This window comes from Homalodisca vitripennis, chromosome 3 (assembly GCF_021130785.1).
Source record: "Homalodisca vitripennis isolate AUS2020 chromosome 3, UT_GWSS_2.1, whole genome shotgun sequence".
Taxonomy (NCBI): Eukaryota; Metazoa; Arthropoda; class Insecta; order Hemiptera; family Cicadellidae; genus Homalodisca; species Homalodisca vitripennis.
The window spans coordinates 105,911,281-105,934,049 of record NC_060209.1 but is presented as its reverse complement, the minus strand read 5'-3'; the positions used below and the strand labels follow the sequence as shown (position 1 = coordinate 105,934,049).

Genomic DNA, 22,769 nt, shown 5'->3' with positions numbered 1-22,769 from the left:
TGATTTTCTAAAAGAGCTGTTATTGATTTCCATGACTGGTTTTGGTAGATTAAACACAGAATTCTTCAGTTTAAAAAAAATTACGTGACACTATTCATAAAAAACCTTTCGGGTTTCGGGTAAAATCTATATATTCTTACTTTTTTTGAGCAATATTATACTGTATTATTATCAATATGAATGAATAAAAACAGAATCAGTGGTGTTTTTATATGTTATATTAGGTGTTTAAAAAGGAATAACAAGAGTTGCTTTATTGGAAGAATATTGAGTTAAAACTACTAGACAATGCAAAATTAACGGAATGCAACGATGCACATATATGTAATAGTTATGGTCTATACTTTGTTGTATATTCATGTAAACACTAATGTCTTCCATAATGTATTCGTACCGTCCATTACAGAATCAATAGTTACAGTAGTTATCAGTAATAATTACTGTAATGGTCATAAATCATAAACCTTCTGCAGGTATCCTTTTTCTGCAAATTCAGTTCAAGAAGACTTTACCTCCAACATATGTTAAATATGATCCACTCAATGATAGACCTAGCGGTATAATAGATTTTAAAATGCTGTGACTGGAAATGCGAGGGAGGAAATAAACTAGCGATAAAATCTGATGTAGAGGACGGCCGAGGGAGGCGACTACTGTACTACGCTCCTGTAGCCTAAGTAAGCCGGCCCAAAGTGTGATTTATGACCAGAATATGGGTTCGGTTGAAAGCTCCCTCTCAGGAGACTATTTGTGGAGGCTTTGCGAGCGTTTACCTGGATATATCGCCGACCGCTTCAGTAGTCCCCCCCTCCACCACAACACCGCCAGGATAAAATAATCCTACTTGTACAACACCCGTATGGATAATTATTGTGTGAAAGAACATTCAACAATCTTAAAAAAAATCAAACATGTTGTTGATAAGTCAATAAAACCTTCTGTCACGTCCATTCAATGTAACAAAATCGCAGGCGAGCCGCCATTAATTATATTTGTGAATGTTATACAAGGCATTTCTGGTTTCCTCATGTGCGCATTAAATAAAACAAAACATCTTGCTCAAAGATCTTCAGAAAATGATGAGGTACAAACTGAGTCGAACTGATTTTACAAATAGGTACATTACATCTCTTATTTTTTTGTTTATTTCTGTGTGTCTGACTGTGTTGGGATAATCGGCAAAAAATGTTACCTCTTGGCAATTATTAACGGAATGAAACCCGGAACGAACTCCAGGCTAGAAAATACATCCATATTCTTCAGTATTCTCTTTACAAAAGGCCAAATGCAAACAAATTACTCAACTTGATGCTTTATTCCCAGTTAAAATCATGGTTTATTTAAAATAAAACAACAAAGCAATTGATAAGCATTCATCTTCTCTGCCTTACCCCGATATTGACTATGATCTTATTTTAAAACTATAACTGTGGGGGGGAAAAAAATTAGGAACCTTTTCAGTTCTCAACTATTTTTCTACCCTTTTAGAATATTAAAAACTTCGATCCCCAACGTTCGAGTAACTTTGAATAGACTAGTGAGATTGTTCTGAAGCAATGGTAGAACTTGTAAGCAAGAGCAAAGAAAATTAGGTTTTGTGTTCTATTAGGATATTAAAAATATATAAAAAATGTTAACGCCAAAGCAGCCGACAGACAATACGATAAAGTCTGTGTTGACAAAGTTACCGAATTAGTTTACTTTAATGTCACCGTTACACAAAATACGCATACGTTACAATGATGTGAATAAGTAATAAAATAATTTAAACCATTCAGTTACGCTATTCGTTAATACAATTATATTGTAAGAGAGCTGGTTAACAGTTTTTTCTTATATAATTTTTAACTCTAAATGCAGAAATTGGCTGACATATTCTTTGAAAATTTCAGTTTATTGTTTCTAACTGGAATCTACTTTTCAATGCTTCAATACTTTACACTCAGCCTCCGAGCCTCGTCACTGAAGCAGACGCACTCGGACATTGTTCTGCCTGCGTCAATCATCGGCAGAGCGGAAGCGCAGAAATAGCTGAGAATAGCCGCGACTGTTGCCCTCTGCCTTGGAGCAATGAAAGTAAAAATACCTCCAACACTGAGGCCCTCAAAGTTTTACTGAGCAATAAATAATTGTATCGTCTCTGCTCTCCTGGTCTTTAGTTACTATTTTTGTGTTCTCGCATTTCAAACTTTGCCGAAGCTTTGCGAAGCAAATAAAAGATTCACTTCTATAACATCATAGTACTATCAAATGTACTGTTTTATAAAAAAAAAACAAACAAAAAGTAAATATTTTATAATAAGTTTGTCAATAAAAAAATAGTTACAATTTTTTTTAATAAAGGAGGCCATTTCGTACAGTTTTTTTTAGTTTATTTAGAAATTTTATTAGACCAAGTCTAGCACAACTCTCCCCCAACCAACATAGAAAAACATTGACTTAGATAGGAATTATACATTTTTAACATTATTTTTTTACAGCAAACAATTTTTACAGTTACTTACATGACATCATGTTATCCAACTGATCTAGGTTTGGTACACATTACGAGATAAAAAAACCAACAGTTAACAAAACACTTTTTTTAGTTAAATGTTAATGATCCCAATTTAAACGTTGGTATTAAAAGTTTCTTGTTGTAATGTAATACAAGTAACACCTGAAGATTAAAATAAGTTTGTTTACTAAGTAGATCTTTTTACTAGATTATACAATGCTCCAAATTGATTTAAATCATTTTTATGGATTCGAGGCATATAAACAGTGTACTTTGTCTTTTTCAGTAAAATTAATCATTTTATAAAACAACAAAATGTGTAGAATTTGATTTGGAGTAGTCTATGCTGTAGTAAAAAGAAACAAAGTTTTTACATACATTTGCTAGCACAATAATGCACTTGAAAATCCAGAAATTGTCAGAAGATCCAAGTTCATGCATGGCCACCAAGAATCAACCACAAAGATACACCAATTGTAACACTCAACCTTCCACTCTCCAGTAAAGAAGAAGACCATTGAACCACATTTCAGCTGAGACACACTTGACATCTACACATTCTCTAGTCATGAGAGGATAATTGAATCATAATTATGTCACCTTACTTACATCAGACCTCTTTGAATTCTTCAGTAAGAATACCATAGAATTATAAATCCTTTAAAGGCAACAATGTGGATTTGTGACATTTTAAATGACAGGATTAACACCACCAATATGCTAATAGAAAATAAATAAAAGTTTAATATAGAGCAGTGCCTCCCGCAAGAATTAAACAGGGACTAATAAATATACAAGATAAGTAGACAAAAGAGTAAAAATTCCTAAAAAAGATTTTTAGTGAGAGACTCCATATATTCATAAAATTGTTTAATAAATAGGCTATGTTAACTGCTATAAACACTATAGTGCACTCTAAAGTTTTCAAACAATGATAAAATTAAAATTATATTATAAACAACTATAAGTGGTAACTCAAACATTGTCTTGAGAAATGTACATAATCAGTAATCCTTTAGCTGAAAAGTTCATGTAGAGCCCATCTGTACCTTCTGGCAAAAGTATAATGCCCTTGCATTAACTCACTTTTAAAGTGTACTGAAAACAAAACTTAGTGGGTTTAAAAGTTATATTTCAAAAATAATTACTGATTTCTTTAACCCTTTTAGTGTAGGGTGAGAAGGCATGGAATCTATATGCTAATCTTATAGAGTTGTGAGTTCTGAAATTTAAATGCTTGACTATTTATACCTTTGGCCTATTTTTTTAGCATTGTTCATATTTTTTACTTTTGAGTCATTTCATGCCATACACAATAAAACAACTCTTCCACTTGCTGCATTTGTAGCATTTACACAACTGCTTAAATTAGTCTATGACAAAACCATTACTAAGCAAAAGGAAACAATGAGTCCTAGGCTATTTCACATAATTAGGCTATAAACGTCAACTGCAAATAAATTAAGAAAGCAATGAATCATCAACAAACAATATGCATGCAGTTATGAACTTGTAACTGAGATATCAACTTGATGATGAAATAAAGTGAAACATGTTGTAAATGTTTTACACAAGTGAAAAAATAGGGATAAAAAATTAACCAACTAGGAATACATTTTAAATACATACATACATATACAATGTTAAAATTACCAAATTAATATAAAACAATTTATAATATGGCTGTCACCTCAAAATGCAAATTGAAGATGCAATATCAGTTAAGACATTTGATTTTCAAAACACCGATGGAATAATAACTCTCAAAGCTGGTTATGTTGATATACTCACAACATTTTCAAATACTATAAAAATCCATCTTGAAGAAAAAAATCATTACAGTATAATGATATAAAATTGTTTGTAATACATGGCCTTCAATTAATTACAATAATTGATCAAAAATGATGTTGGTAAACTTAGATTCAGTTATCATAATTTAATTGTGTACATCAACAAATTTTAAACGCCTGCTATAGTGAAACCTTGAGAGTTACAGAAATAAATAAATAAATAAATAAATAAATATATATATATATATATATATATATATATATATATACATACATTTAACTTACAGATTATGTTGGTTTTGGTTTCTGGAGGTCATAATCAGAGAAAATGAAAAAAAAAAATTAAAAATTGTAGCTATAATAAGGGTGTTTGCAATAGGCAGATTTCTGTGAAATCTACTCAATAAAAATCTACTCAAATACTCCCAAATCCAAATAGGACGATGTTCATAACCATTGATTGTCAAGTCCTTTAAACAAAGAGAATACATATAATTCATTTGTATTTTTTCCAAGAATAAGGATGAAAAACTAAACATTTTGGATATAATGCACATATGAGGTAGTTAGAAATGAGATAAATACATATAAATACAATTTCTACAAATTTGATTTTGATGAAGCTCCTTAATATATATTTATAATATAAATTTAACGACTGTTATAAAACTCCATAAGTTGTCCTTAACAGAAGTAGGCTTCTCAGAGTTGTGTATGTATATATATATATATATATTTTTCTTAATCAGGTAACAAGGCAAAATCAAGTATGGAATAAAAACTATAAAGACCGGAGTAAATTACAACATATACTTAATCGTGGCAACAAGGCAAATTCAACGTTAACATCGGAAATATAATTCATTCAAATCAGAATTGCTCATACATGCACAAAGCCTGCCTTGGAAATTGTGTACAGGATAACTGTAAATATATTTCATGATCAAGGCAAACTCAACTTATGACACTGAAAATATCTTAGACCAGAAGTAAATTATATGGGCCCATAGTAATCACTTTTTGATCGAAGTTGTTTTCTGTTGATATATATCTCCTTCATCTTGGGGGAAACAAGGCAGACTTAACTATATAACTAGGAATACTTTACACTCAGAGTGAATTTAAACGGCTGGTAGTTAAAATTTTTTGGCTGAAGTAGGTTTACGAGACCTTAACATATACTTTCTTGATCAGGGCTTCAGGGCAGGCAAACAACAGATGGGTGAGATATGCCATTTAGGCTATTCGAACTAGCAACACAAGATCTTACACATGCAAATCTTGAACCAATAAACATTATATTAGCAATTGGAATCTCTTAACTGAATTAAAAATATATAACCTGTAACTACTTCTGTTTGAAAAACATCGTAAGGCTTAATCGTATTAGATCATAAATGCTTTGACTATGAAGACTTCCTTCTTTAATTTTAAAAATTGTGTGCGAAGCTGCGTGTAACTGCTAGTATTAAATAAAAGTGTCTCTTCAAAATTTCAAAAGTGCTTGAACTCATGAGTGGTGAAAAATTTTGGCATTATACGCTTTATAAGTGCAGCACATATAACAATTAAATTTTGTTCAACTATGCATCACTATGTTATTAACCACATAAGTAACTAAAAGGGCTTATTATATCCACATTTGTTGCCAGTGAGATTAAAATGAAAGGAACAACACACTCCAATTGACCTGTTAGTTCTTATTACTGAATGATATTATCTTTGCAGTATATGAAAGTAATGGAACAAATTCCCCACAGATAATGTCTATGGAACTCTATGGGTTTTCGTGTTAACATATTTCTCAGCTTATCACAGAGAACTGAGGTTCAAATCACTCAACCTCAAAACATGGTATTATTTTGTGCGAGAACGCCCGACTCTAGCAAACCTGAAATATTGATAAAATAACGCTATCATCACGTAAAATTTAATTGGAGTAATAATAACTGTGTATAAAATAGCAACAAAACCGCTACATAACCTAAAAACCAAGAGATAACATGTTTCAGCAGGAAACCACTATCTTATTCCTGTGTGATTCATTGCCATGATCAATCTTTAACTTAGTTAAAGAAGAATAACGTCCCTAAACTATCATGTGATTATGATATATGAATTGACAGTCCTACCTTGGCCCGGTGGGTCAGGGGTGGAGACCGTCGTGGCGGGAATGCCCAGGCTATAAGCAGAGGGTAGTGAGTAGGTGGTGTCGAGCCAGTTGTTATAACCGCCGTTGTAGTAAGATGACAGGTTATTGCTGGGCACATGGTACGGGGCGGCGCGTGGACTGCTCTTCATCTTGACATAACTTTTTTCTGGGACTCCCGTGATGAACACTTCACAGACACGTACTTCGAGAGACGAAAAGACGCACAATCACAGACTTGACAATGCTCACAACGGTCTGGACGGTGACTGAGCGCTGTCTGCCGGTGACGCGTGGCGCGCGCATGCGCAGCGAGACTCCCCGCCGCCTAGACAGTTGTCTTATCACCGGCTGGAGGCTGGAGATAAGCAGTCGCCGCGCCGTGCTGGAATATGGTGTGGAGTCCCCGGAAACCTTACTGGCTTGTCCTACTTTATTTGCCTCTTGATGATGACACTGTCACTAATCTCTCCAATCAAAACTGAAAATCAAGATGCTAAGTCTCATGAGAATTTTAGCTCTTGAGAAAACGCAACCATATGATCATTTACTTTTTATTTTTAACTTATATAAATAGCACTAAAAATTCACATAACATGTGAACTGATTGGTGGCGCGGTGCGGGAGTTGTTGAATCTGTATTACCTTCCGTCTAAATTCCGATTCTGATATGCTGTATTGATTTGTTGATGTCCTTGGCATTCAGGTAATGTCTCGCTTACGGGTTTTTCAGAAAAAATTTCAAAGACATGTTATTTTAATGTTTAAACATTAAAAGATTATACAATTTACAAAGTAAAACTAAAAAGCGTTTGGATGCGTATTAATTATATCTTTAAAATTAGACATCAAAGGTAAGAGCGCAAAACTGCATGCGGTTAACATTGTTCTTATGGGGAAATATTCAACGTCATTTCACTGCAGCTGGCTTACATATATATACATACATACATATATATATATATATATATATATATATATATATATATATATTTCATAGGTTGTATTTACTAATACGTAAACACATAAACGCAACCGTCAGGCAACAATAAAAATAGACAAAAATAACGACTTTCTGTCTCGTACCGCCGCCATTGGCACTAATATTGCTATTATGTACGTATTTGAAGGTTGATCTAGCCTAGCTAAAATTATGCATCATCTGTCAAACTTTTTATCATTTTGTATTTTAACCTTAACAATACTCGCCTATTTCGACCACCATTAGCAAAATTAGCATGGCTGATGTTCGTTTCCTTATTGAAATCCGTCTATGGATTTTACGAAATACTAGATTGCGTTCTTATAGTGATTATGTGTAATTTGGTTCTCGCCTTCCAGACTAAATGACTAATTAATTATTGCTCAAGCCGAGACGTTGGTAATGGATGGGCCTATTAATTGCGATATTACACAAATATTGTTTTGGATAGTTGGATGATTAAATTGTTTTTTTTTAGAAGGATAAAGAGACGCATCTGAATCGTATGTAACTTATGTGACTCCCAGCAGAGCCCCGTTCAAATATCTCTTCCGGCTTAATCAAGATGTAGCTGTCATCTTGAAATGTCATACTGATCATTATTAGTGGAGATGTTTAATTTGCACAGCACTGATGGCATGATAACTTTCAAGGTTGGTATGTTCTCATACTCGTAACACTTTTTGCTGTCAGTCTGGAAGTATGTTGTATACATGATCACTTATACCAATATGATTGTATACTTCTAAAACTTTTGCCCAATAGCCATCTTTGAAACCTTTTAGTTATAGAAAAATGAGTAAGAATATATGATGAATTAAATTGCTTGATAAGTTTAAATTTTGATTTATGTTGTTCAACATCCAAGACAAAAATGTTGCACAAATGTGAATACTCGCCATCTTGAAACTCATTATTATTACAGTCAAGCTAACAAACTTATTACAGAAATGTACTATTGGCATAGTACTAAGTTATTTTTGAATATAATATACATTACGGCAATTAGAGTGTTTAAGTTATTTCCATATTGTTACTGTATAATACTCAATACATTAAAATTACTGTTACTATCCGAAAAGCTTTCGACCTATCCAAATCTGTGTAAGAACACACCTTATTGTAAATGATTTGAGAATTCTAAAACATCCACGATGCATAATAACTGATATAATCAGTCGTAGGTTGTTGGTAGACGAATGCAGACGTATTGTGTGAGACCTGTATTCTGTAGTTCAGTTTTAATGATTAGTATTGTGTATAGTTTTAAGTGCAGTTGTTATTAAGTGTATCTTTTTAGAGTTAGTGAAGTTGACAAACAACATAGTGGTTGTGATTCCTGACTTAGGCGTGCCACAACGCTATGGTGTGATTTGTTTATTTGAACCAAGTTTGTAATTATGTATTAGGTTAGTTATTACCTGAAGAAGAGATCAGATTTCAGATCTCGAAACGTAGTGTTACTGATGTATTATTTCACTGAACGATGGCAAATGTCCGGAAAAATCCTGTTTCCTTCACAATCCTTCCATCGTCAAAAATAACCTTCAAACAAAGAATTGATATAATATCATTTTTCCGAATTGTGAACGGCCCCCATCTTGAATTCTAATAAAACAGTGCATGATATGAAGTCATTTAAAATTACGTTATATTTTTAAATCGTTTGTAAATTTTAGTTTATAGAGAAATAGTGGATTTAAAAGTTTTGAACGAATGCGAACGTTCCCTATGTTTAAGAGTTTTTATTAAGACTAGTTAACGAACTCACTCGCTATGTCTAAACGAACTGTCTCTGTACCAAGTCTACTCTAAATCTATTAACAAACATCGCAGTTATAATGTTTACAGTTATACCCCCAATCTTACAAGATATCAGTGAAGAACAAACATTAATGTAAATGACATGAGCATTATAAAAATATTCCATTTTCTTTTGCTCTACAATGCGTAATAACTGAGATATTGGCCTAATATAGTGGCGTAAAGTACACCCCCGCAATGCTGTGGGGGGAAGGGCACTACTTGTTAAGGGGCGTGACTTCGGGTGATGAAAAATGAGAAAAATTCAATAAAATTAATAAAAATGAGGCCGATTTTACCACGTTACACTTTTATACGACGAATATTACCATTCGACTTATATTAAATGACATATAAAACTGTGTCGTACAACTAAAGTCATGAGAAAATCCGAGACCTTATTTGTAATTCCAATAAGATAGCCTTCAAAACTAAAACACGTAAATTATTTACCGAACCACCACCGCACCACGTGCCGGCGCCAATCAAGTATATTTGCAGACCGCAGTGTGTGTGCGGCATTGTTTCATGTTGTGACTTGAATACTTCCCTCTCCCTCCCAATCCCTATCAATTCATTGTTCACTTCTTAGTTCCTTTTCGGAACTTGTTGGTCACTCGTTATTTTCGTATTTACACATAATGAGAACAAATGTTTCCCGATGAGGAAGTAGGCTATATATAGAAAGATAAGGTTAGGTCTATGGAGGTGCGGGAGGGGGAGGCACCACTTTGTCCAGCTTAGTCCACTTAGTCTAAAAAATTGTTAGTTGTTTTAACATTACGGTACCGTAGTTATTGTGATTACAAGCTCGCTGTATTTTGCATGAGCCCATACATACCTACATATGTTTATGTACACATTTTCGGATTATGGTGGTTTTGGGTCTAGGGGCCATAATCGAACACAATCCAAAAATCTGTGGCAAATTCCGTCATGAGGCATATTTCTATGACCAAATTCAAATGCATAACAAATCACATTCAACCAATCTCAATCCTCTTACCCACATAGAACGCAACATATAGGCTAGCACACCAATAATTATAAATAACCCAGTTTACACACAACGAAGGCACCCCCTACAGAGGTATCTACCGAAATATCAACAAATATTACAAATGACAGAACACTTTATTTATATTGTACATCAAAAGAAAGCTAATAAAAAGAGCTAAAGTACGAGTAAGTATGTTTTTCATGTACAACATTTATACGACCGTTTTAGCCGGTCAAGCATCGAGATAGTTAAATTGAACGAAAAGGGACGCGCGCCCATTACCCTAGAACAAACCTGTGATAAAGAAGTAAAGAACAAAATCTTCTTACATTGCCAAAGCTTCACTTTCCTGTGTCACTATAAAACTCAGCAAATTCCAAGTGTGAGATCTAAATAGATTAGAGCTAAATAGATTTAAGTTACAAGTTTAAAGGATCACATTACACAGTCGCCCTAATACACAAACAAACTGCAATGAATCAATTTCTTAACCAAGCTAAATTGTTAACTAGGAAGTTTAAAGTGACTCGTGACAAAACATATCATTCCGCCGTCTTGAACGACCGGTAGCCACTCTCTCCTTGAAGACTAATTGGTGTCATTGACTTTGAAGTGGCCATCGAATTTCCACCTTTGAAGCAAACAAAACAAATGACGCAAGTCTGGCTTTTGCTGTACCACGGGCCATTGGAGCGGAGGTGGCGCGCACTGTGGCGTCCGGCCAAACTACTGTCAGACATTACCTGCATACCAGGCATACTGAGGCGAGGCGAGGTATCTTATCTTACTTGCCACTTATTCCACGAAGCTGCTTTTCTTACAGAGCTACCTATGCAGTTAGTAGTTTGATCAGCATAATAATATTGTCAGAAAGATCGCTCTCTAAGCGACATTTTGCGGCTTAGTTGACAGAAAGATGGAGGGAGGGAAGACAGGTTGGAAGGTAGCGGGATATCAAACACCTGTGAAATCTAGTAACTCGGAAGAAGTTGATTTTGTACTCCCACAAAATAGATTTTTTATTAATTAATAATTGCATATGATTTTAGATTATGCATCGTTGGTGTTTAAAGATAAATATTGGGTAGAACAAACGTGAAGCAGTACCTGTTACAAATTTAAGAATTTATTGAAAAATAGTTGTTAGTCAATAAAATTACATCTGATACAAAAGTTAAATTTAAACAATTATAACAGTTTTGATATATTTGCTCGCCTATAATTTTATAATAGTTAACAAAACGTTATTTGAGATTTAAGCTATCCTCTTAATTTAAAAGCAACGAATTTACATGTAATTTTAAATTGAATATCATCTGAGAGCGACAGAGGACTTATTGAACCCAACTATGATTTTCCTATAATAAAGAAAAGAGTAGGCCTAATGAATAAAAAAAAAATTAAAAAAATCAAATTGAAAGAAATTTTAAAGTTTCTGAATAATGAAATGCATAAATAATTACAAACGACACAAAAACGTTTAGTTATAACATTACAGAAGTTGCAGTAGTTATAAATAAACAGGAGGTTCAAAAAGGTACGAAAACTACAAAATTGTATGCATATTCCAAGAAAGTCTTAAAGGAAATTCCAAGAAAATCTCGAGTTCTACTAGAAATTGTGTAGTTTGTTGTTTATAGAACTGCTATTCAGTGCTGTTTTTAGGAAACTATCTCTGGGGGTCTGACGTACCGGTTTAGAACAATTCCTAAACATAGTAGGGTTCAGAGGCCATTCCCTCAGACAACCTTGACTTTAAAATCCCATAATACAATGTGTTTAACAGCAACGTGTAAATTCAACTGAAAACCAGTTTTGTTAGTTTGCATCAATTTTGGAGCACTCTTATACTTTTAGTACCTGAAAGAAAATCTTTAGGCGTTACTTGATGAGATAAATTCAGCATATTATACTTATATCGTTACTGTACGATGAAACCGTTAGGCATATTTTATTATTCATGTCTAATATTCAAGTTTATAGATAAATACTAAACAAAATTCTTGTAATATCCATGGCTATGGTAATATCCAGGCAGTTATTATATCTAGCTGAAGCTATTGACATAATTTTATTTTTAGACTTCTTTATTATTGTACTGTAAACTTTACCAAGAGTGACATAGTACAATAATGTGTTTATTGCATACGAGAGAACTACTGAAGTTGTAGGCTTGTAGGCCATGTCTACTATGTTTTGTTTAGTTTACGTATAGATCTATTCGTATACAAAACTAACCAATACAAAGGAGAATCGAAATACACGAGAGAACGCAATGAAAAAGTTATCGCACAGACGGACAGACAGACGGATGGACTGCCCTTTGACCCGACAACCAATAGGGATTTTCATTAGATCAAAATGAACTTATGTACCATGTATCAAGTCTCTAGGACCTTATCATCAAGAGTTATCACAGACGGACAGACAGACGGATGGACTGCCCTTTGACCCGACAACCAATAGGGATTTTCATTAGAGCAAAATGAACTTATGTACCATGTATCAAGTCTCTAGGACCTTATCATCAAGAGTTATCACAGACGGACAGACAGACGGATGGACTGCCCTTTGACCCGACAACCAATAGGGATTTTCATTAGATCAAAATGAACTTATGTACCATGTATCAAGTCTCTAGGACCTTATCATCAAGAGTTATCACAGACGGACAGACTAACGGATGGACTGCCCTTTGACCCGACAACCAATAGGGATTTTCATTAGATCAAAATGAACTTATGTACCATGTATCAAGTCTCTAGGACCTTATCATCAAGAGTTATCACAGACGGACAGACAGACGGATGGACTGCCCTTTGACCCGACAACCAATAGGGATTTTCATTAGATCAAAATGAACTTATGTACCATGTATCAAGTCTCTAGGACCTTATCATCAAGAGTTATCACAGACGGACAGACAGACGGATGGACTGCCCTTTGACCCGACAACCAATAGGGATTTTCATTAGATCAAAATGAACTTATGTACCATGTATCAAGTCTCTAGGACCTTATCATCAAGAGTTATCACAGACGGACAGACAGACGGATGGACTGCCCTTTGACCCGACAATCAATAGGGATTTTCATTGGAGCAAAATGAACTTATGTACCATGTATCAAGTCTCTAGGACCTTATCATCAAGAGTTATCACAGACGGACAGACAGGCGGATGGACTGCCCTTTGACCCGACAATCAATAGGGATTTTCATTGGAGCAAAATGAACTTATGTACCATGTATCAAGTCTCTAGGACCTTATCATCAAGAGTTATCACAGACGGATGGACTGCCCTTTGATCCGACAATCAATAGGGATTTTCATTGGAGCAAAATGAACTTATGTACCATGTATCAAGTCTCTAGGACCTTATCATCAAGAGTTATCACAGACGGATGGACTGCCCTTTGACCCGACAATCAATAGGGATTTTGGTTTAAGTTTATTGTGACATCAGGAATTTGCATCATATAATAGTAACATAAGCAAGTTTTTGATGACATAACATGTAGCAGAGGTCCGAGTTCGAATCTCTGTTCGAGCATGGAATTCTTCTGTTCGCATTCGGAAAAATACCCATCTAAGACCTTTGAAGTACTTTGTTTGAAAGTTTGTTTTTGGCCATGGAAGAATTATGAAGGAAACAGGATATTCCGGGCATTTGTCATCGTTCAGTGATACAAAAAATCAGTCACACTACGTTTCGAGATCTGCAATCTGATCTCTTTCTCGGGTAAATAAATTAAATTAACACATAAAAACAATTTAGGTTACTGTAAACATACCACACCAGAGCGTTGTGACACGCATGTCAGGACAGCATAGACGTTTAAGGTAGAGATCAGATTGCAGATCTTGAAACGTAGTGTTACTAATTGTTTGGTTCACTGAACGATGCCAAATGTTCGGAAAAATCCCGTTTTTCACAGACTGAAGAAATTTAATAAGCGCATCCAGGCTAGGATAATAAGTTGTTGATAACACGTATAAGTAGTGTTCCATAATGTACACAGTTTTCGAAACATTCCGTACACGTCGGCGTCATGATAAAGTTTGTTGCTCACCAAGGTCGCACCGCAATCCACTTAGATGTCCTGTGCTATTGCTCTCACAATGCGATAGAGGTGTAAACTTCACTAATATATCTGATAACTTCTTTAGCTTCCTATTGGTCAAACGTTTTTATTGTGTTTCAATAATCACTCTTTCCAGAAATTTACAATCTCATAGCTCTCAGAAATACAAAAACAATTGTGTTACAGCCTCTCTTCGGATTTCCCGATGATCTATTTTTAACCGGTCGATGATTATTCAAAACGTGAACGGATTTAAATGTTTCACGGCAATTTCCATTTACAGAGAGATTAGGGCCGAGTTGTTGCTCTGGGCGATTTAATATTCGATTTGTGTGTTCAGTTCACTCACGCACGCACAGCAGCATGCAGAGTTGTGCCACGGGCCAGTGCTGCAACAAATATAACATTTACACCTTCACATGCATAACCTACATACAATTATTTAAGCCCTCTCAGGCTGTGTAGATTGATAGGCAGCATGTTTTTAAATAAGTTAACACCTACCATCATTTTACATTCAGAGTCTAGATCAACATAGCGAATTCTTTTATCTATAAGTTATGATATAAATTGGTTAAAAATCTGCTCGATTAACAGTGGTTTGAATAAATAATAAAAGCCCAATGTTTAGACATACTCCATTAGTTTAAAGGTAAGGAAATTATTGGGTTAAGGAAGTCGCGACGAACTCAAAACTAAACAAGATAGGTTTTGTAATTACCTACTCCAAAGTTAGTTTGACAGATTATATTTATTCTAGGGTTCGGTATTTTTTTATACTGACTAGTATCTTTACAAGAGTAGTTAAAAATATAATATATTAATATCAATATTTAATATTGATCCGATTTTATATTTGAAAAATAAAATATATTTCATTAAAAACATATAATCGGGAAATAAATTATTAAGTTTTCTACATAGTCTTGTATAAATTATTCCGTAATAGAAACTAATATTTTTAATTGATTTTATCTACGTAAACGCCTGTAAGTATTTGTAGGCAATTTAACTGACAAAATACATTGTAACTTGCGGTTAACGGTTTGAAGGCGCTCCTATAAAATCCCTTTCTCGCCTCCTACAATTTCCTCCAATACCAATGACATTAACTTTTTATTATAGAAATAAAAAAACATACACACAGAAAAACGTGTTTGTCTGTCTAAAATAAACTTCTTAAAAAATGTAGGAAAAAAATAACTTTCATCATATATGATTGCTTATATGAGTGTGGATTTCGTAACGGAGAGGAACAAATTGATCTGAAATGAAAATGTAACTAAGTTTGAATCCATATATATATATATATATATATATATATATATATATATATATATATATATATATATATATATGATAAAATACTTATCTATCTATTAGGCTTCTAGCTAGATAAGTGTAGATTAAATGTTCATCTTTACGTTTAATAGCTGGATTGGCGAATCTGAATCATCCCATAATAGTAAAGGGCTCGAAGCCCTTTCTTTCAATATTTCCCACCTTTAAATTAAGATACTGCCAAACTAAGCCTTGTGTTCAAACGATTTATCTAAACATTATTATTTTGTAAACATAATGTACATTATAATTTTAATATTATGATATAAAACAATGTTTTTGTGACTTATATTACAGTATATTTGTTGTATAACAGTTTTAATTTTGTCCCACATTTAAAGGAGAAGGATTTGGGTTTTACTCTGAAACCCTCTATATTGTGACATAATATGATTTGAAAGAACATCATAATTGGATTCATATTTTTATCCAACGTATCGCGATTTCATAAAACTATGACTATTGAGTTCCAATTTTATTTCCTGAGCGTTAGAGGGAATAAGCCTACCACTAGAGGAGCTTGAAAATTTTAATTTCTGTCCGTCCGTCCGGACGATATCTCGAAAATGAAATTACCCACACACTTAAAATTTTGTATGAAGTTCATTTCTAATAGGCAACATTGAGTTTGATGATGATGCATGTCACTCCATGGCATTTAGCTTAGCGTTAGCCTATATTTTTACATCCGTCTTATGGGTAACCATGATAGCGAATAAATAACTAACAAACTGAATGTATTTTTTAAACTACACGTACTATTAAACCTAAGTCAATGAATAACAATGTTAATGTATCATTTGGCAAGATATCTCGATGAAGATCAACTGCAATCTTAAAATTTTGCATGAATCTTCATTTCTACATAGGAAGCATGAGTTATATGATGCCTGCCCAACTATGAAATTTAGATAAGCGTCATTGAGGCACTATTAGGCGATGTATACATTCCTATTCTGAATATGTATAACTGTCTTATCTGTCCGCAGGACATCTCTAGAATGAATTGAGCCTCCAATATAATATTTTATTGAAAAAAATGCCTAATTCTTGCCAGCACCAATTATTGCAATTTTAAATTTAATTCCTTAAAGATTTTTGGTCTCTACCCCTTTCAAAATAAGAGTTTTGTGTTTGTTTGTATAATGTGCCTGTTAACATTAATTTTTGATGACTATATAAATACAATAAAACATGTTCAGTATTTTGTTAGAGATTCACTTTATAAACTTTAACACTTTAAACACTTTATAACATTTAAAGATATTGCAATTTTCACTATAGGAAATTGAAAAGAGGTAAAACAAACATGTATCTGGATTGATGAAGAAGGTTCAACCGTAAATTACTTTTTTACAACAGATACTTAAAAATCCATGTAATCTGATCAAACCAGCTACAAAATAGACTAACTACCTAATTCGCCAAGACTGTTGCATTATTGGTCAAGTAAAGTTCAAACTAGATTCTAAAAGATAAGGCACTGAGCAACATTGAGTAGAATACCGTACCTCCGCTTATATACAAATTGTCTATTCACAGTTCAAACGCAACTTCTGGCAATATACTTAATGGTACTTATTTGACTGTCCTATGACATCTTAAAGCACAGCTGAAACTATCAGTCTCCATGTCATAAATACACATATGGGTATTATACTTATGATTCTAGTTGCAAAATTCTAGATATATTACATGGCGAAACTGGAAAAATAATTAATAAGTTTTCTGAGATAAATTCTCATAACCTCTAATTGTTGTTGTACAATGAAATCTATAACTTTTATACTATTTATCAAATAGTGATAAATAATTATCATTATTTATGCCCTCTAAATAATGTCAATACAGATCGATGCTATCAATGTCTGTAATATAAAATATGGTTTATAATATATTAATTGTAAAAATTTTAATACTTATGACAATAAGAATATATTACGTGAACAGCAGCAATTCAATAATACAAATTGCAGAAACGTAAACAACGTTTAATCTTATAAATAATTAATAAATATAAAATAGTTATCATTATTTAGTTTCAAATAACGGATTACTCTGTTGATTACTGATTAAAACAATGTTGATTATTTTGCAATGGCTTAACGATTCCATCAAAGAGTCTACATAAATATTATAAAAGCGAATAGTAGTCAACATTTAATGTTCCTCAGGCATTCCACGTACTTACTCTTCATCGCATGTGGAGAATGCACCTGTAGGTACTTCAAATCGGAAACTGAATTAAACAGCAATATTGCATTTTATAAAAGAACGCAAATTTTCCAGTTCACTAGAGTACAAAACAGAGAGCTTCAGTTGTGAGCAAATCAAATTAAACATACATTCCACATTCCTACGTTAGACTGTAATTGGCATCGACTTTACCTTTATGATACAATGTTCTTCTGCATAACATAACCGACAACGTCTGCTGTTATAATATATCTAATAATACTCTCTGTTCAACACGTATTATCTTTGTAGCAAGAAACTCAAATGATTATAAGCTACAAGAAGAAGCAACAGTTGTATTGCAAAACTTTTCGTCTATGCGAAACGTATGACGGGGCATCTTATTATTGATGAGGAATTACACATTCCTATCCATATCCTATGTTTTAGGGCATCAACATGTGATGCTGTGACGACGATCTGGTGGAGGTGGAGAATCACATTTTCAGTTTAGTAAAGTTAATTAGGGAATTAATTACAATTAAAGCTTTAGAGATCGTCTTCATGTAAGCACACAAATCAGAGCGGGTGAAATGTCCCTAACTGACAACTTTTAGAAAATGATTCAAGTTGCTCCTCAACAATTATTTTTACACAAGCGCGCTCCCATGGAGTTAAATAAAAGTGATTGCCCTAATATACAATTAATTTCTTATCAAATTTGAAATAAATCTTCCTTTTTTAACGATATTCGACTATTTCAACCGACAAAATCGAATTAGGGTACTGTTTTTCAGAGGGATAATTTTTTTAATTCCAACTTATTAAATGTTTATTGTTAGTATTTATATATAACACATTATTAAATCGCAATATTCTTTCTTGCATAATCAGTTCTCAAAACAATCAAATATAAATAATTTTTCTCTTCATATTGTACCTCTTTGTGGCCCCTGTATTAATTTAAAAACGTAGAACAGATATAAAAGTTTAGTTGTTACATATCGGTATCTACCAGGGCCTGGACGTACGATGTTGTCAGATTAATTTCTTCTTCTTCAATTATGAGTGCAGTTTTAGTACAACACTGAAAGGAGCGCTGGTTCCTCATACCTGACTGGCTGAAAGTGTTTCAAACATCAAAATATCAGCTGAGGCAAATCAATTAATAATATTAAACTTCGTTTACGTTTTCTACAATTTGTATTATTGAATTGCTGCTGTTCAATTTATTCTCACTGCCATAATTATTACATTTTTTTAAATTAGTGTATTGCAAATAATATTTTATATTACATACATTGATAGCATCGCTCTCTTATGGCATTATTTAGATTACATGGCAATGAATAAAAGCTAAATGTGACAGATAACAAACAATAGGACTGCTTTAAAGTCGTGAGACGAACCTCTAATGATAAGAGATTAATGACAACAATGAGGAGGATAATAATTTATTATTTATATTTGAGTGTAATAATATTTGCATATTACCACCACGCACCGCAATGTAATTGTAAAGGTCAGGAGACTACGAGTATACAGATCGCTGAGTAAGTCTGCGGTTCAGCTCCGATGTCAGTATTACAATCCAATCAGAGCACCAGACGCACTACACTGGGCTGGACCTCTGTGGTGGACTTATAACGTGGTTTACTGCCAGTTCGTAATAACTTGTGGATTATTATGGTTACGTATTCTAATTAGGTCCTTTCCAGTTTACTAATGATTTACGAGATGTGGAAACCAAAAATGTATATATCAGTGTATACGTGGGATATACGCTGAACCTGTTTTATATTCTAAGAGAAAAAACTGTAAAATCTAAAGTGAAAAGGTAATTTTAAAATATTTAATTCTGAATATTTTTATTAACTACTGTTCACTTTTTAATTCACTCATGCTTAGCTAGTTCTATTAATTGTTTGAACAGCATAATAGTAATATTTTAATTCAGTAGAGAAATTGTCTAATACATGTCTTAAGAGGTTTAATTTTTTTAATGATTAGTTTTATAAAAAAAACCATGTAATTTTATTATATCATATTCAGTGAAAAATATAACTTCTATGTAATAAAGGAATAAAATACATGTCACTTCCTGAACGCTATATAAATTTTAAATTTTCATCTCCAGCCATTTTTGTTTGGCGTCGATTACTTTAAATTCTTGTAATTCCATGAGGAGTAATAAAAAAATATTTTATACTGTTTCTGTATTCAGGAAAGTTATCTTAAAGAGCGATAAAACTAAATTTCACCAAAATTCGGTGTCCGATTTGACTTTTTCAAATTTTGGGCACATTTTGAGGCACAATTCTGTAAGTTACCTTTAAAAGAGGGAAAACAAAGCAATTTTTTATTATTCCACGTTAAGTAGCATTTAAATATCTTATAACTAGTCCCAAAGAAAAATGTTTGAAGATAAGAATATGCCCGCTATGTATACATTAAATACATCCAATAAAAATGACACTAAATTGTAATTAATAGTAAAATGTAAAGTTTAAAGTTGTAAATAATTTTAAAACATGTAATTCCATGAAACTTCTTCCATGAAACATGTTTTAAAACTACTACCCACACGAATAGTGCAGAAAAGATTGGTTTATGTACGTAATCACTCCTTACTCTCGCCATGGCTTATAAAAGAACTATATAAAAAGGACCTGCGTGTCGTTGACAGTCAGTAGTATATGGAGTTTGTTTGTTGAATGGTTTGAATGAAGTGAAAGTGTAGTAGATTAACCATCCATGAACAGGGTTTTTTATATCTCAGATGTAACTGTCGAGCCCACTAACACCACTTTGTTATCGTGCAGGATCAATCAGCGATGCAACTTCTCATCTCATAAACTTGTTGTTGATTACTGTTGTGCTGTTATTACAATGTAATTATGGTGATAAAATATAAAGACGACATTGATTCTCGTCACGGACAAACTTATTAATTTTATCAATAACTCAAACTGGCTGAAAGTGTATTAATCCATCACGTGTTCATGGTGAACAATTAAACAGCAGTCTAACAGCCCGACACTTGCGTGCATGGCGGTAGCATGCAAGCAGAACCTGCTGAAATGTTCATTATGGCACATAATTTACGTCTAGCGAAAAGGGGAAGTGGTAAATCAAAACCATCTCTGGGTGAGTTTACAGTGATTTCACTTTCATACATTGCTAGGAATAGTTCACATATAAGGATCGCTTACCATTTCTGTTTTCGCTGTCAGCAGGCTTCATCTGGATCGGGTGGTGCATCTGAAACAGAACAAAAGAAATTAAACAGACTTCGAAAATAAAACGACTTTGGATAAATAATTATTTCGACCAAACACGTGACTCAGAATGGTTATACAATCAGATTGGTTTATCAGTTTTAATTCTAAGATTATTTTTAACCAACTGATCGAAGTTAAGATAAAATATTTTAAAACAGTAAGAATTACGTGTAATGTTTACACATTTTAATACTGTTTTAATTTGTTTCCACGGTAAGAGAATATTGTATAGCAGATTTGCTGGACATTTAGATTTTTGTTTGTCCCCGTATCCACTTACGACCCTCAATATTTCTACTATTGTCGCTTTTCAAAAGGAGACTGAAGTATCATGGTACAAACTGGATAAGTAGGAAAGGGATGCTTGGTTCAAAACTGAAGGGATCGTGATTTAAAAAGATTTATACAACAAAAACGAAACAAGTTAACATCAAAGTTAGAAACTCGGGTCAGTATTGATGTTCAAAGAGCGAACTTGCTGTGATCGTTGAGTCTATCCGACTGTCAACACAGACGCTGTCTTGATAAGGAAACTAGGCAACTATGTGGAAATAGGTTACGTAAATTACGAATTATAAAATGTGCAATAGATGAAGCAAGCAAAAATGCGATGATGATAGTGAAGAAATGAAGAATCTTTAGATTAACGACATTGTTGGTTGAGCGTTAGCGAAGCTTATCACTCTAGGAGTTGGAAAAATGTCATTTATGTCTATCTGTTAGTCTGTCCGCACTGTATGTCGAAAACGAACTCACCTATGGACTTGATTTTGAATTAAGCTTCATTTCTATATAAGCAACATTGAGATCGATGATGGTGCATGTTAGTTCATAGGATTTAGCTGATCTTAAGAGAAAACATTAATATTAGTCTAATGAGTAACCATTATTTTATTAAAATTAGATCATTTTAGAATAAATAAATTTATGAATAAACTCACGTGACGTTCTCACATAGTAAATGTGCTATAGACATGCGAAATTATGTGACACATGGTATGGCGTACTCCTAGTTTGTATGATTACTATTATTGTAATATTACCACAGGGTAAAGCCTCCTATAAATCGGTTGCCCTGTTATTTTTAACATTAATATTTATGAAAACAAAACATAGTAAATGTGCTATAGACATGCGAAATTATGTGACACATGGTATGGCGTACTCCTAGTTTGTATGATTACTATTATTGTAATATTACCACAGGGTAAAGCCTCCATAAATCGGTTGCCCTATTATTTTTAACATTAATATTTATGAAAACAAAACATAGTAAATGTGCTACAGACATGCGAAATTATGTGACACATGGTATGGCGTACTCCTAGTTTGTATGATTACTATTACTGTAATATTACCACAGGGTAAAGCCTCCTATAAATCGGTTGCCCTGTTATTTTTAACATTAATATTTATGAAAACAAAACATAGTAAATGTGCTACAGACATGCGAAATTATGTGACACATGGTATGGCGTACTCATAGTTTGTATGATTACTATTATTGTAATATTACCACAGGGTAAAGCCTCCATAAATCGGTTGCCCTATTATTTTTAACATTAATATTTATGAAAACAAAACATAGTAAATGTGCTATAGACATGCGAAATTATGTGACACATGGTATGGCGTACTCCTAGTTTGTATGATTACTATTACTG

At 33.2% G+C, this 22,769-nt stretch overlaps 1 protein-coding gene across 14 annotated transcripts in view; it reads right to left on the bottom strand.

Annotated features, from left to right (window-relative positions):
- The window catches only part of LOC124357269 (CUGBP Elav-like family member 1), a 1,015,984-nt gene that overhangs the window by 185,356 nt on the left and 807,859 nt on the right, over window positions 1-22,769 (bottom strand). For 13 of the 14 annotated variants that reach the window (XM_046808844.1, XM_046808846.1, XM_046808854.1 and 10 more), the window contains one exon: window positions 21,037-21,085. In XM_046808844.1, coding sequence (XP_046664800.1) covers window positions 21,037-21,085 — 49 coding nt within the window. Of the gene's footprint in view, window positions 1-6,422; window positions 6,735-21,036; window positions 21,086-22,769 lie in introns of those variants that run through there. The other variant, XM_046808856.1, reaches the window with a different exon arrangement.